This window comes from Neolamprologus brichardi, chromosome 6 (assembly GCF_056152115.1).
Source record: "Neolamprologus brichardi isolate AB-2024 chromosome 6, ASM5615211v1, whole genome shotgun sequence".
In the NCBI taxonomy this organism is placed as follows: Eukaryota; Metazoa; Chordata; class Actinopteri; order Cichliformes; family Cichlidae; genus Neolamprologus; species Neolamprologus brichardi.
In genome coordinates, this window is record NC_142109.1 from 27,635,894 (window position 1) to 27,652,408 (window position 16,515).

Consider the following 16,515-nt stretch of genomic DNA (forward strand, 5'->3'; position numbering starts at 1 on the left):
TGAACTTCAAAACTGCGTTTATTTCAATCTATTATTTTGGCAACTTGAAAAAAACTGTACATGCCATTTTCTAGCTGTTTTTTTCAGTAACTTTCACTTTAAATGTTTACCTTTTTTTAAGGGGTAATCAGTCTAACATTGTATTAATTCAACTGAGAAGAAAAAGCAGGCTATTCGCCAGGTCACAGTGGCGGCTCGTGGAACTGCATGATATGGAAAAAGGGGGAGGGAGGAAGTTCTCCAAAACTTTTTTCTCCTCAAAGGATTCTGGAAAAGCTCCGTTACATTTTCAGGGGAAGGGGATACGAGGAGAAAAAAAACAACGCTGGGAAAACAAAGACAGATAACGGTGTGGAAAAAGTTAATGACTTCTTCTGTTTTTGTCTCCTTATATGAAAGCCGTGGAAAAAGGACGCGCGTGTTTTTGCTTTTGTTCCGTGCATTTTGTTCCTTCCCAGACTGTGAGGACTTACACCATCAGAGGCGATGAGATGTGAGTGAGCTATGCCTTGTGGAAATGGACAGACTTTATCCAAGCGAAAACATGGCGTCTGCCTCCCGAGGTTTAGTTTCTTTTCCAGTCTGCTTGTGGCGCTCTGCTGCTTGGAAGTATGGGGCTCCGCGGCGCAGGCGGACGGCGGCAAGAGCTGCAGTCCCTGTCCCGTTAACTGCAGCTGTCCACTGGGGCCCCAGCAGTCCTGCGTCGTCAACTGCTCCAACATCGGGCTGGAAAGGGCCCCTGCGGCGGAAGAGATCCCGCTGGCCACCAATGTGTTGTAAGTAAAGAAACCAAAACAGGCTGCACAGGATATGAATGCACAGTGGAGAGTTTTTTCACCCAGTTTGACCAAACTTATCACCCCAAAACAAGCGTAACACACGCAAAAGTTAAATTCATCTGGGGTTCTTGTCTATCAGCCCGCTTGTTATATCCCCATATGCGTGTACCCCATTATTCCTAACAGCTAACATGACGTGAGTTTTTGATTTATTGTTTATGCTGCTGTTCTGTAGTAATTAAAGGGGTCAAATGTTTAATCAATTAGATCAGCTGATTGGAAAATAGTCAGACTTAATCGTTGTGAATCAAAACTTTTAAAATGTGAGCGTTTGTGTCTCTTCTGCTTATTAAACTCAGTGGAAATGTGTAATTTCCTTTGTTTGGGGCTGTTGGTGGAAAAAATCCTGTTAACTACCGCTTTTGGCTTTAAGTTTCTGTTGTTTGTTTGTTTTCCCCCTTGGTACGTCATGAAAAATATTTATGGTATTAGCATTTGTAATTATCCAAGTAATCGATACAGTAATTAGCTAATTAAACATGAATAAATTGTGGCGTCCTGAACGTATAAGCGCGCTGACAGATGTGGAGATTTGATTAAGTTGGCTTTGATGGTCTTCAGGGTGCACCAGTGTAGTAAAAACACAAACAAAGCCAAAACTGATTGAAAAATAAATACTATGTGGAGGCAATCAGACAATAATGAGAATAATAATAATAATAATTAATACAATTTTTGTTTACTTTTTATGTCAAAAGAAGGACTGACTGCTGGTGACTGTGTGTGGGCGTGCGTGCGTGCGTGCTTCTGCGTGCGCGCATCTTTTTTTTTTCCCCGTTTGTTGGTATTAATAAGTTGGTGACCAGAAACCAAAGGTGGAGCAGATCAGACTCGAGCCTCTGGTGTAGCTGCAGCAGAACATTCTGTTCTGTGCGATGGAAGCCATATGTTATTCATTATTTATTTTTACTGAAACTACCCTTCTTTACAGTATTTAACTTAAGACTTTACTATAAATACCAGGCACATAATCAGTGCACGCTGTATTGGCCAGGTCTTGCTTTAGGACACAAAATGAGCGCTATAATTTTGTTTACACAGAGTTTTATAAGTAAATAACACTCTGGAGGTACACTGGTTGTATTTGTATAGAGGGCTTCTACTTTCAGTTGGATCCCCTATTATCACCTGACCTTTAGTGGTAGTGTTTGCATAAAAGAAGAAAAGTGGCTTGTTTAGAGACAGATAAATTAGAGACAGACTCTGCCGCACTGTCTGTCTGTGATTTATCTGAATGTTAATGTCTCATTTTGGAATTTGTTGGAGCGTTAATTGCATCAAAGTAGATAAACCTCCTTAACCCTACTGTACCAGCGGAAGTCATACGTAAAGGCGGCTGGCTGTGAACTTAACTGTCCTTACTAATTTAGCTACTTGTGTCCTACTCAATAGGCAGACACATATGGTTGATAGCAAATATTTTACGCAAAGTTAAATCTGATTTCACAGAAGGCTGAGACATTCAGCTGTTCATTTAATAATGCCGCAGGCTGAACTTTAAAGAATAAAAAAGGTCATTTACTTGCAGCGATTTCTGAATAATGGCCTTTGGTCCGTCTGAGGCAGAGAGATGACAGTTCAGGTCTGGATTGTTAGCTCTCTTAAAATCATCTTTGTCCTTTTAACATCTTTTAGTAGATGCAGAGAAGAGTCATTAAGGCTACTGTGAATCTCTACAGCATGCAGATCAGGTCTTACAGGTCTTTTTTTTTACATTAGAAATAAATAGCTTTTCTATTTAAGAGATTATTACCAGACTTAAAAATGTAGCCTTGGAGCAAATAACCACCACAAAAATGAATAGGCAGTGAATGATTTGTCTGTCTTAAAGCGGTGTCAGGCTAGTTTATTGTCACTGTTGTATGTGAATTTGATACCTTGGAGGAGCCGACTACAGATTTGAGCTTGAATAGATGTGAACTCAGCGCTCACAGTAAATGACTGTCCTTTAGTCATCCACAAGGAGCGATGCTGTAAATGATTAATAGATAACGGAGCAAGCGTGTTTTTATTTATTTATTTTACTCTTTAGTAATATTGTCCTTAGTCCTCTTTGCATAACTGTGCATCCACTTTTCTGTCGGTACACATTTATTAACATTATTTAGCTGTGGGAAAACTGGATAGGACCCAGTGTAATGCTGTAGTGTCTCACCATGAAATTTAATTTAACTGTGGCTGGCTTTAGAGAGCATTCACAACTTCTCTGCTTTGTGAGAGAGAGATGCAGGAAAAGTCTCTGTGATCAAGCTATAGGCGTAGGGATGCTACCCTGAACACATGCTGTAGGTCTAAATGGATTTTGTGCCTTTTCCCTGTTTAATTTCTACTTTTCTTTCAGTAAAAATACCACATTTCCATTTGAAGAAATTGCTAGGAAAGAGCTTTTTTTTTTTTTTTTGCCACCAATTCTTTTCTCCTTGCCTTCTCCAGTCCTTTCTAATGTGTCTCATTACTGCAAAATAACTGAAGCAAAGATACGTCAGCTACACCGAGACTTTAATAAAACTAATTTCACATCCATTAAACACCAGCTCCTCTCCATTCTGTCTTTGCCCCTATCTGGCCCCAAATCTAAATGTTCTAGACACACCCTTGGTGGAAAGAAAAAACATCCAGTGGCTGTGAAATATTTTAACATACTGCAGAGTGCAGTTGGAGAAAAGCATTCCCGTTATACATCAGTCCATCTGCTCCAACCCACACACATAATAAAATCTCTTAACACTTCATACGGAGACTTTTGCAGTTCTGGGACAGACTTGTAAAATGAAACTAAGTTTTTTTTAAGTGCCGTTGTTTTGTTTGAATATTCTTGGGACGCACATCATAGCATTGCTGTACGAGTCCCGGGACATAAGGCAGAGAAAATGAACTAGAAATGTTTTCAGTACTGTAAGTTTTTGTGTGTGTGTGTTGTTTCTGTAAATAGCTTGATCAGACAGTAATATAAACTTGCCTTTATTAATAAAACGAAACAAAAAACAGCAGTAGTTTTTAATAGTGTTTATAAAAACAAATAGTGTTACAGGCACACGAGAGAAGACTAACGTTTGGCTCTTTTGACCATACTTGTGTGGGTATGCAATACTTTTTGACATTGTTAGGTTGTACTTGCACTCCAGTAAGCACAAAATACTTTCCGTTAACTTTGCTTTTCAGTTTCCGCTGCAATAAATGCTGTGCACTGATGTTTGTAGCTATAGCTGTAGGCTCCACGCACTGGCATTGTCATTGAAGAACGGTACCACAGTGCACCAAACAAACAACGTAGTTATTATTCGGGCCATGTAACATGTAAAGTAGCTCTTCAGTTCTTCAGCATCGCTACAGACTGTGTTTTAGGCAGTAGCACAGTTTGTTTGAAATTTAAACACACTTGTGGTCATGCATACCTTCTCCTATCTATTCTGCCAAGGAGGATTTTGTGGTGTTGCCATGACAGCAAGATGCACATACACACACAGCCCCACTGCAGGCAGGCCGATATGTTTTTAAACTACTTTATTTTCTGGTTGTGTTGGCTGTGTATGGGTCTTGGGGCTTCGAGACAGCTTTTGAACAGGTGAGACTATAAAATCAAAAATTCTCTCACTGTCTCCTGCATTGCCTTTCTGCCCTCATCTCCAGATCTAAAGGTGGTTATCGGTCTTACGACCACCTGCATGCACGTGCGCGCACACACACACACACACACACACACACACACACACTGAGTGACTTTAACCCTGGAGAAACCATGGGGTCAAATTTGACCCCATGGTTTCTCCAGGGTTAATAAAGTAGGAAAGATTGAATGTACTGACCATATGCAGGGGAGATTTTGTTGTGTTACCATGACAAAAGTAACTGATGACATCACTAACAGAAGTGCAGACATTCCAGGCAGTTATAAATAAGAGAATGAGGAAAGAAGCAGGGAGAGAAGAAGAGCCAGCTCCCATCCTTCCTTTCACTGTGTATGCCTGCTCATGTCTTTAGCTTAAAAAAAAAAATCCTCAGAATAAAGGTTGCTTAACTCAAAGAAATGTATGATGGGTGCCAAATCCTTAACGATTCTTAAATTGGCGAATGAAATTATCAGCGCTCGCAATTAACGATACCTTGCTTTTAATGTTTCATAGCAGCAGAAAGAAACAAGTGTGTAGCTTGTCTCAGCCTTCATGCACTCAGTACTTTTCAATCAGGGTTGCCAGAAATGTCTTGGTTTATCATTAACTTAGTGGAGTGGCGGCAGGCTGGAGAAGAAAGTCATGCATCTGAATGTTGATGTTTTGGCAGTGAAGATTTCTTAGGATGTTTTCTCAATTGTAAGTTTGCAATGTGCTCAGGTATGTTATATCGCTATGCACAGATTTATTTTCTATTATGGTAATCTAACCCTAGGTCTGTTTGGAAGAGGTGGACTTATACTCCCCATCAGAAATGAAAGCTTGTTGTGAACAAACAAAACAAAACATAATTTAACATAAAAAAGGCTTCTTGGTACCATCTGACTCCTCAAAAATATCCTTGTCGATCTTTTATCTCACATCTGAATAACATGAGTTTTGCAAATGGGAAAGATTGTGTGGAGAGTCACATGTGCACCAAAAACAAAACAGCATTAGGAAAGTCTGCGTAGTAAAAGTAGCTGTAAAAACGGTATCAGTGTGATTTAGTGAATAGGCTAGCATTTTTATGTACCTTTTCTAGACTTTTTGACCTCTCAAAGTGCTTTTACAGTACATACTAACCCTCCCACACACATGCACACTGTATTGCATCAGGGACAATTGAAGTTCCTTTTACTCCAAGGACACTTTGACATGCAGGATTGAAGAGCTCAAGATCGAACCACTAAACTTTTGATTATTAAATGACCCGCTCTTCTCCTAAGGCGACATTTTACATTTTATTCGACTTCAGTTCAAGTTACCTCAGTTGATGATCAATGAAGCACCAATTCCCAGGAGCAGTCGCCTCAAGGCGCTTTATATCGCAAAGTAAATACAATAATACAAATGTCCTGTGGATGATAATGAAAGTGTACTTGAGGAGGGAATGTTACTGCACGGACTGATTGCAACTAATCAAGAAGCACCTTAAAATGTTGGTTTGTAGTACTGCAAGCCTTTTTTCTCTCACAAGTTCCCACCAAAATACACTGCTCTGTCATACTCAAAGGCTTATTTATACACATGTGGGCATCGTTCACATAGTTGACTGCAATTTATCCAGCAAAACGTCGGCCAGATGTGTTGTGTTCACAGAGGGAAAAAAGCCTGAAAAAGAATGCACACATGCAGACTAGGAAGTAACAGCGTAACACAAAGAACACAATACAGTTTTGACTTAATAGTCACAATTTTCTTCTTTTGAGAAGACATAAGTTCTTAATTTTTAAATACTTTTCGGTTATAAATAAATTCTATAGTCCATTACACTACTCATAAATCAAGTTAATTGAGATAACCATTTTAACAGCAGTCTCACACCACAAACTGTTTCCTGAAAGAGTTCATTTTAATCTTCAAAATCCCTCTAAACAAGTAAATGAGATGTTCCGTCACATCAGTCACACCAATCATGGTTGTTAATATGCAAAGAGGGGTTGATAGAAATAACTATGCTAAAAAAAAGGGGAAAATGGCACTAGTGTTCTTTAAAGTTATACTGCACGCAGGATTTACAGTGTTCCCAAGAAATATTTAAATACTAAAAAGCATTAAAGATGGTGGTGCTTATCGTAAAGAAACAATAGCAATAATATTCTAGAAAAATACATTTGTTGGTCTTTAATTTTTAAAAAAAACAGAACAGATGTACAGTTAAAAAGGGGCAAGAGAGAAAGTTCTTGTAAACACACTTGTGGTTTAATATGTAGTTTGTTATTAAATTGGACATCATCTGGGCATGGAATAATTTCTGCAATAGCTGTGGTAAAGCTTTCCTTTTCCCAAGCCTTCAGTGTATTCATGTAACCGTATCTGTGATCCTTCACAAGGATCAAAATGATTATTCCATTATCTTCTTAAGAGAATATTGTTTCAGTAGGTTGCTGGCATGCTTGGATCTTTATCCAGCACACTTTATCCTTCTGTTAAAATTTTTTTGGGGTGATTTCTTTAAGTTGCATCCAGAATTGTGATTGCATCAGTGCATCTTTGCTCACCTATAAATTAAGAAAAGAAAAAATAGCCAGAGTTTGATGTTCATACCTCTAGTCTTCCTGGAGTTCTCACACTTGCATTCTTCACACAAACTTCTATCACGCTTATCTAGACTTGAATGCACTTGGGTCATAATGACTCACTCTGAAGCTGCTTTTTTCCTTGCTACCAATTTTTCATCTTATTCATCGTTTCTGTCACATTACTCCCTCTCTGCACCTACAGCACACTCAGTGATTCTGTTTTGAATGGTAACTTAGTTGAATCTGGTAATTCCTATTTCCCAGAGTGATACGTGCTGCTGTGTCTCAAATCCAGTCTGTCTGGGTCTTCTTCTGCACTTTATTTTCACAGCCCTCCTGTTTTGTTTTTTTTTGCCAATCTAACAAATAGTGCAGAGAAAAAGCTGTATGTGTGACCTTTTCTCTAAGGTCCTTTCACTTGTTTTTGCACTTTTGCAGTTGCTTCTAAATAGTGGAGTGGTATTAGTAAATTACCTTCAATCTCACACTGGTGTCCTTAGCAGAGTGAGCACAGGTATAATTTGTACAGTTGTCTTATTTGGTTTGACTAGTTTATCAGAACTTGTCAAAGTATGCTTTTGTAACCATTTAGGAGCATGCATAGTTTCTCAGACCTCAGTCACACAGGAGGAGGAGGAAAACGGTTACTCCCCAATTGGTTGATGAGTAGTTATGAAGGTTGCTGCCTGTTGCTCGGTGACAAAAGTTGCAAAGTGGGTGCTGTACCAGAAATCTCTTTGTTATTGCTTTGGTCACTAGCAGATTGCTGCAGTTGCCCATAGTTTACAGGGAGCATGTCAGCCTATCTGCAAAAAACTCCTAAATAGTAAAACTTAAAGAAGTTCAAAGCAAACTGAAAACAGTAAAATTTGTGCCTTTTGAAAAACCATAATTCAAAAGGCACAGCTTTTATTTTGAAGGCAAACATTTTGTGTTTATGGTTTGCATAGTAAACATTTAAAAAGATAAACAAATAGAGTCTGTCATGTAAGCGTAGTTTGCATCTTCTGTGCATGACCATGGGAATCTGTTAGTGACCAGAGCAATTGTAAGGAGGTTTGTGCTTTCGGTTCCATACGCATATGTATCGAACAATACAACATTTTTTATTTATTTTATCAACTTTTCTTCTGACGATGCTGTCTGTGTTGAGAGCTCAGTGGATCTGCGTTCGACTACTCCGCCTAGGCTGCACTGTAGCGCAGATCCACTGAGCGCAGCGCAAGCTAGCAAGACAGAAGCTAAGCTCGTTGCAACATGGCAAATTGAACCTCCCCCACCCTCATTCAGATCTGGCCTTTGGAACTATTTTGGTCTTCATGTGAAGTATGACCCTGAAGGTAAGCGTGTCATGGACAAAAGTAAAACAGTATGTCGGATGTGCCACGCAATGCTCAATTGCATGGGTGGGAACTACTACGTTAGCGCAGTTTGCTCGTTAACGTGTTGACGCTGTCCAGCCCCACGCACAGGGCGATCCGCGGTAGCTCGTTAACGGAGATTTGCCGTGTTGTGGCGTTAACGTCATTTCAGATTAACGCTGACAGCACTAGTGGGAACACAACGAATATGACTGCACATTTACTCCGACATCATCCTAGTGCAAAGACAAGTGGAAGCAGACAAAAACAACAAGCACGCATGCTACAAACTTTACCCGAGTCATTTAGACAGCCTTTAGCACATGATTCTCCTTATGGGGACCTGATATGTTTAATATGCTGCAGAGAATATAGCCCAGAAGAAGCGTATAGTATAGCTTTTATTTTGGAAAGAGACATTTCTCTGTAATAAACTCTCTTTTCCAAAGATGAGTGATTTCTCAATCAGATAGATTTATTTTTTTATTACTTTGTTGTTTCAGCAACATTAAATTTAAAAACTGTACTTTTGAGTTAAAATATATATTTATAATTTTAATAAATGACAAATTAAAAAAGCATGAACATTGTGACACCAAAGTATTGAACCGAACCGTGAATTTTGTGTATCGTTGCACCCCTAATATATATATATATATATATATATATATATATATATATATAAATAAAGTTAGGACCTGTGTAGCTTTGACTGTCTCAGAAAATGCAGAAATAAATGCACTTTTGATTTCTACAGAGGACAGTGTTCATGTAGAACAAATGTTATTTATTTTTGATTTGCAGCATAATCAATACCAATGAATTAATACTTATCAAATCAGCAGGGGCATTCAAGATGAGTAAAATGCAGAAAAATGAAAATGTCTTGCTGCACAAAAGACACACACCTTACTCTCAGCAACAATTGCACACAGAACAGAGACTGCATGTTAGAGATTACTGGGGGAAAGGGCAAAAAATGCAGTGTGTGTTCCAATTCTCTAGAATACCCTTGATAATCAAAGCATGACTTCTTAATTAAAGTAATTTATCATAACATGGTGTATGCTCATGGTATGGCTAATGCATAAAGTCATAATGTCTTATGAAGACATGCTTCAAGTTTTTTTTCTTTTACATTAGGGCTGCATTAGGGATTCATTCAATATTTTTCCAATCAGGGGAGATGGATGGATTCACTTTGGCAAAACCTTTCAGTTACAAAGACTGACTCATGTATCCTTTAGATACATGAAGCACACTCTACCTCAGCAATATAGTAACATCTGCATTGAATTTTAATGTGAAAATTGAAGGATGGAAAATGAATATAAAATGACTAAAGGGGTACGTGTATAGATTATATCTTTAATTTATAAACTAGGTGCTTTTTTGAGTTACATTTCTAGAGTGAAAAATGCAGGTGTTGATCACATAGGAAACATTTATCTTTTACCCCAGTTAAAAAGCAGACTTTTCTCCCTCCTGTTACCCCATTAAAAAAAAAAAGACTGCAGTAATTGGATTTTGTTCCCCGCTTTTAGATATAAACAGCCAAAACGCGAGTGTTTACATGTGTAGCTCGTGCATAATGATCGCTGTTGCTTGTGCATGTCTTTGTGTGTATATGAGAGAATTGCAGAAACACATTCTGTTTGTGTAGCCTATGCTGCAGAGAGTCAAAGACTTCAAGACATCCCAGAATAACACGCTCCAATCCATGGGCTAAATGTTAATAAGGGCCTATGAGGCTGAAAATTGAAAAGTGAATTGTTTGCCTCTAAACTTGGAATTACAAACCTGCCAAAACTGTAATGAAATGCTGATCAGCACCGTGGTTCATTTACATTCAATCCAAGGACATGATTAAAATTTATAACAAGCCAATTTGCATTTTTTAGTTAAGAAATATGAGTTATCATTCGAGTTGTTTTTTCTCTCTCAATGCAACCTCATCAAAATTACTGAAGGAAAATGAAACTAAAACAGAGACATAAGAAAAAGAAAATAAACCAAAAGCATTGTGTCATTTGTGAGCACAGTGGATCCTCTGTTGATTTCATGCCAATGAACCTGAAACTGATTCAACAAGCAGAGAGCACAGTAACAGAGACCAATCAGAAGATAAAAGATGAAGGGCTGCCAGATGATGGTGTGGAGGACTCAGCTGAAGTAGTCATCATCTTCACCACAGATTGTGCTGGCAGCCAGCCTCTGTTGTCAGGGCTGCTGAAGCTCTGCTTGTCTCTATGGTTTTGGAGGTGACAGACTTCATTTTTTGTGTTCTCTTTTGTTCCCACCATTCCCTTTTCACTTGTTGCATCAGTTTATGTGGTGCTTCCAGATTTTACAAACAAGATAAATTAAACAAAAATGCTGGTCTCTACAACTCCATGTACACACTTTGATAGCCTTAGGCCAGGGGTCAGCAACCGTTAAGACCCAAAGAGCCATTTGGACCCGGTTTCCACGCAAAAGAAAACACTGGGAGCCGCAAATACTTTTTGACATCTAAAATGAAGATAACACGTATATATATCGTTTTTTAATTTTATGCTTTGTGTGAACAACTAAGATGTGTTGCTTATGAAATACATGAAGTGCTACAGAGAAAATTACATTTTATTTATGTAATTAACACATTTTGAACTCTTAAAGAAATATAACAAAAGGAAAGACACCCAGCTGAACTAAAATGATCCATGTAGCAAACAAAAACTGTTGTGAGCCGCCACCCTTATATCGCCTTTGGGCTTTTGGAGCCTTGACCTGACTTTTAAAAAATAATTGGAAAAAAAAGCACTATGCTGCTGAAAAATTAAAAAAAAATAGATATTTGCAAAATTCTGCCAGGTTAATGTGTGTGGCGGGGTGCGGTCTGCAGCGCCACTGCAGGGGAGGCGGACTCACCTGAGCGGCACCCGCAATCACGCCTCGCCTCCTTAACGTCTGTGCTATCTATGCTGTTGTTGGTTTGTGTAGGGCTGTGAGCTGAAAAGCTACAGCCGGCTGTATGCGTACAGCAACCGTGTGTGAAAAGTGGTCAATAAATAGATGCTGAAAAGCATGTTCATAGAAACATCGTCGGGTCTGCCGTGATACGTTTACAATGGGGCTGTACTTTCATCTTTACCCAGGACTGTAAGCTGTCATCTGTGAGGCGTGAGCGGTGTTTGTTTTTAACATAGTTTTCAGTGGAGCTGCTGACATAATGTGGATCCGAAGATCCATAATTGGCCTACCTGGGGTTGAAAGTCTCGATAAATGCACACCGGCTTCCGCGAGTGTGACGCTTATTTTGAGCGATGAAAAGATAATAAAATAAAATTTTATTTTTATATGTCAATATCACAACAATCTTCCAATTTAGAACTACAAGTTAAAAAAAAAACTAACATAAATAAAATACACTTCAGCTAAATACTTCTAATTTATTTTCCCAAACCACGCGGAGCTGCACTATAAGGACTAAAGAGCCGCAGGTTACCGACCCCTGCCTTAGACTATCAATACATGAGAACTAAGCCCAGTGCTTGAAATATGTACACTCAGACATATGATCAAAATCTAAATGCAACCTGCATGATGCATTAAAACTGCAACTAGGTCGGGAAAGTTTTATTATGGAACAAGAAAAATCGGATTCCCCTGTTTTAGATTAATTAGAGATTGTATATAAGACATGAATTTAGCTTCCGGGTCTGAAAAATGAAACCATTATGGAAGTGCCTAAATGTTTTGTAATAGCCAGAAGTAGGTGACTACTCTGATCACAATAAGAAGTCTGATTTCCTCTACTCTGTGACCTCACGTAACACTTTTCTGATGAGTATGCGTGGTTTTAGTATTCTCATGTCTCATTAAATACAGTAGGATGTTTAATTTATGAATTATGGTCCCTATTAGAGTCAAGAGGAATGATAAAGCAGGGTCAATATACCTTGTGATTGGCAAGTTGTGGGCTTATGTCAGCATACAGTGTTCCTTTTTAGTCAAATCAACCCCTCACTCATCATCAGTTTCAAAACACCAAGATAACAGACAACACGTTCAGCTCGTGGCTTAAAAATGCAAATTCATTAACCAGTCTGTGACATGATAGCGGCTGCATCCATCTTTTATATACAGTCTGTGGGTTACCTTTACTTGACACAGTTACAACAAACCAGCACATGTGTTTGTGTTTCATTTGCAGACAGGAATATAACTGAAAACACGTAGATTGTGGTCAAGTAAATGCTCTGCTTAGGTATATATACCACTACTAAAGATTGAGATTTGTCACCTCCAGTGTGCACTGGCGCAGTTTGTGCAGTTTGTGAATCGTTTTGGAGGTTTCATGGATTTGTTTATGAGTCACACATCTTCTTCACTTTAATGCTACAAATTCAGCTTTAGTAGAATTGTATAAAAAAATCCACCATCTGAAAATATGCATGGAAAAATGCCTTATAGGTCAGCAACAAAACATCGCAGCATCACAGCTTATATAATACAGACACCACACATGTTTCTTAGGCTACGTTCACACTGCAGGCGAAAGCGCATCAAATCCGATTTTTTTGACCCTATGCGACCCATATCCGATCATGGTATGACAGTGTGAACGGCACGAATCCGATATTTTCAAATCCGATCTGGGTCCCTTTCGTATGTGGTACTGAATCATATCCGATGTATCAGAAAGCCGCATTAAATCCGTCTTTTACGTCACTGACACGAGACAGACGCCAATTATCAGCGCCGGAGAAGCGCCGGATAAGACATCACGAACGCTTCCTGGCCATCCGGTGAAACTGCTGGGAAGACAACGTTGGAGAAACGTGAACATTTTATTTGTACTCTATAATCTGCAGATTCTGACAAAAATCTGCAACTATCCTTTGAAGCACCGCTCCTCTCTAAAACAGCAATAAGGATAATTATTAGGTTATTTACATTATTATGTAAATAACAAAATAACTTAAAAATCGGAATTGAGCATTAAGACCTGCAGTGTGAACGGAGCCTGTGTTGTGTGGCTGGTTTATGGAAATATAACAGGATGAGAAGTAGTAGAAGCAGTATTTGTTTGCAAAGTTTTCAGAGATCTTTACCGACTGTGTTTCAAAGCACAATCATCTCCAAACATCTTGTAAGATTTTGTATTTAAAAATCAACTGATGCAGAGGCTTGTTTTGGAGTGTAACTCTGTATTTTTTGTTAGCAACAATTCAAAGATGTCCCCCCCAAGCACATGACATTAATGCAGCTGTAAAAGTTAAAGTTTTGAAAAGGACAGCTCTAAGGATACACTTGATAAATATATGTTTGATTGTGCCTACAACATGCAGAAGATGGAAATTTTGGTTGTTACTGGTAGGGCTGTTCGAAATAACGATATATATCGTTTCATTTTACGCTATCGTTTGTTTCGTGGTGTCGCAAAATAAACTGTTTACGGCAACATTTTTTCATCGTTTTGATGGTCACCGTAGTGGCTATATTAATTTCTTAAAGTTCTCTATTTCTCTTATATTTAATATAACCACACTACAGACGGACAAGCCCCTGTTTTTATGCGTTGTGGTTAACAACAACGACGGTAAAGTGTTGCCAACTCCTCAGTAAGGAAAATCGCTATTGGCTGTCCTAAAAGTCGCTAGAAGTCGCTAAATGACGTCATCGCCTAATTTGCATAATTGGTCATGCTAATGTAATTGTAATCTATGTTGTTGGAGAGAGAAATAACATGTGGAAGAGACATAAAGTGAGTAAAAAACGTCCTAAATGCATTTAGAATTTATTTAGAACTACAAATTAAATTTATTTTAGCAATTATTGTTTTTTTTAATGTCACAATTCCAACCCTGCTTCTTTACCCGGGCTTGGACCGGCAAAAGTGACCCGAAATAGATAGAGATAGATAGATAGATAAAACTTTATTAATCCCTCGGGTAGGTTCCTCTGGGAAATTTGTTTTTCCAAAAAGCACAGCACCGACAGAAGTTACAGAGTTAAGAATATTATATATATATATATATATATATATATATATATATATTAGGGGTGCAACGATACAACAAAATTCACGGTTCGGTTCGGTTCGATACTTTGGTGTCACGGTTCGATATTTTTTCGATACAAAAAAAATGTTCATGCCTTTTTATTAATTTGTCATTTATTAAATTTTCACGGCACATTCTGCACCACATCTCTGTGCGTTCATCATTTGTTTGAAGCCAGCTCACCTCCTGCAACCACTTTTCCGAGAATACGTGCTTCTTTTGTGGTTCGGACTCCTTCTGACATTTCTTTGGAGGTGGAGGAACATCACAGTAATTGCTTAAAGGAGCTTCTTCGACATCTTTAAGAGTTCTAAACAAATGTCTGTCCTCCTCCTGAAAATCTTATGTACGCAAACAGGCGTTGCAACTTCTTATCTTGTGCGGGTTTTTATTTTGACAGCGAATGCGCACCTGCGGACCACTTATGTGCAGCCCTGGTTATTTAGCTCGTCATATTGCAGCCACAGAAATTCTTTTGTCCATGAAACCATAAAGCTGCACTTTCTTTTTGCCTTATAGTCTGATTTGTCATAACCTTTCCGTTTTGTCACTTCTTCACCCTGACCTGTCTTATTTGGCTCAGCAGAACTAAAATATATATCCTGCTGCTTTTACACACGCACTAACGTAACGCTCAGCGATTCTCTGCGCGATCAACCTCTCACATGTTTAAGCTGCAGGAGATTTCACTTGTCATGTTTGCATAGTAAGCTAACGATTGATAAGACGATGTCAGAGGAATTGGTGCGCAAATTATCATCACTCACCAATCAGTACTGTCGCTTTCTATACACAGTTCACGCGATTGCAAAGTGAAAGCAAAAAACAAGCGCAAATTCAAACGCGATTTCAGTATGTCACATATTGACAGTGGCCGATGCCAATGACATAATTACCCAGCTACATTTCCGAAAGAATGCAAAAGCATTGACATATATTTTTCCTTCCTACGATAGGCCGACGGGCAGGGCAGAGATAGATTTTGGTAGCCCGACTGGAAAAAAGCCCCAGGACGTCGGGCTAGCGATTTTGCGAGCCCTGTATCTGATTGAGGAATCACTCATCTTTGGAAAAGAGAGTTTATTATGGAGAAATGTCTCTTTCCAAAATAAAAGCTATACTATACGCTTCTTCTGGGCTATATTCTCAGCAGCATATTAAACATATCAGGTCCCCATAAGGAGAATCATGTGCTAACGGCTGTCTAAATGACTCGGGTAAAGTTTGTAGCATGCGTGCTTGTTTTTGTCTGCTTCCACTTGTCTTTGCACTAGGATGATGTCGGAGTAAATGTGCAGTCATATTGGTTGTGTTCCCACTAGTGCTGTCAGCGTTAATCTGAAATGACGTTAAGGTCACAACACGGCAAATCTCCGTTAACGAGCTACCGCGGATCGCCTCATGAGTGGGGCTGGAAGACGTCAACACATTAACGAGCTAACTGCGCTAACACACTAGTTCCCACCAATTGAGCATTGCTGGCACATCCAACATACTGTTTTACTTTTGTCCATGACACGCTTACCTTCAGGGTCATACGTCACATGAAAACCAAAATAGTTCCAAACGCCAGATCTGAATGAGGGTGGGAGAGGTTCAATTTGCCATGTTGCAACGAGCTTAACTTCTGTCTAGCTAGCTTGCCCTGCGCTCAGTGAATCTGTGTTCGACTACTCCGCCTAGGCTGCACTGTCGAGCGCAGATCCACTGAGCGCTCAACACAGACAGCATCGTCAGAAGGAAAGTTGATAAAATAAATTAAAAATGTTGTATCGTTCGATACATATGCGTACCGAACCGAAAGCACTGTATCGAACGGTTCGATATCGATACGAGTATCGTTGCACCCCTAATATATATATATACACACATATATAAATACAAAGACATATATAGATAAAATATACAATGGGATAAATAGAATAAATAGGAATAAAAATAAAAAATACAAGTGAATTGCACATTTCAAGTATGAAGTCTATTGCACTGCTGATTATTAACAAAAAGTATTGCACAAAAGGTGATTGCACAGTGAAGAGAAGAGGCACTACAGCTTAGTTGTTCCCAAATAGGCACTCTGGTGGAGTTACTTT

The 16,515-nt window shown here is 38.8% G+C and overlaps 1 protein-coding gene across 2 annotated transcripts in view; it reads left to right on the forward strand.

Moving 5' to 3' along the window:
* Positions 1-243: 243 nt before the first annotated feature.
* pkd1a (polycystic kidney disease 1a) overlaps positions 244-16,515 on the forward strand; it is an 80,142-nt gene continuing 63,870 nt past the window's right edge. For both annotated transcript variants that reach the window (XM_087841977.1, XM_087841979.1), the window contains exon 1: positions 244-776. In XM_087841977.1, the coding sequence (XP_087698103.1) occupies positions 505-776 (272 nt within the window). In that variant the 5' untranslated portion in view covers positions 244-504. The remainder of the gene's footprint in view (positions 777-16,515) is intronic.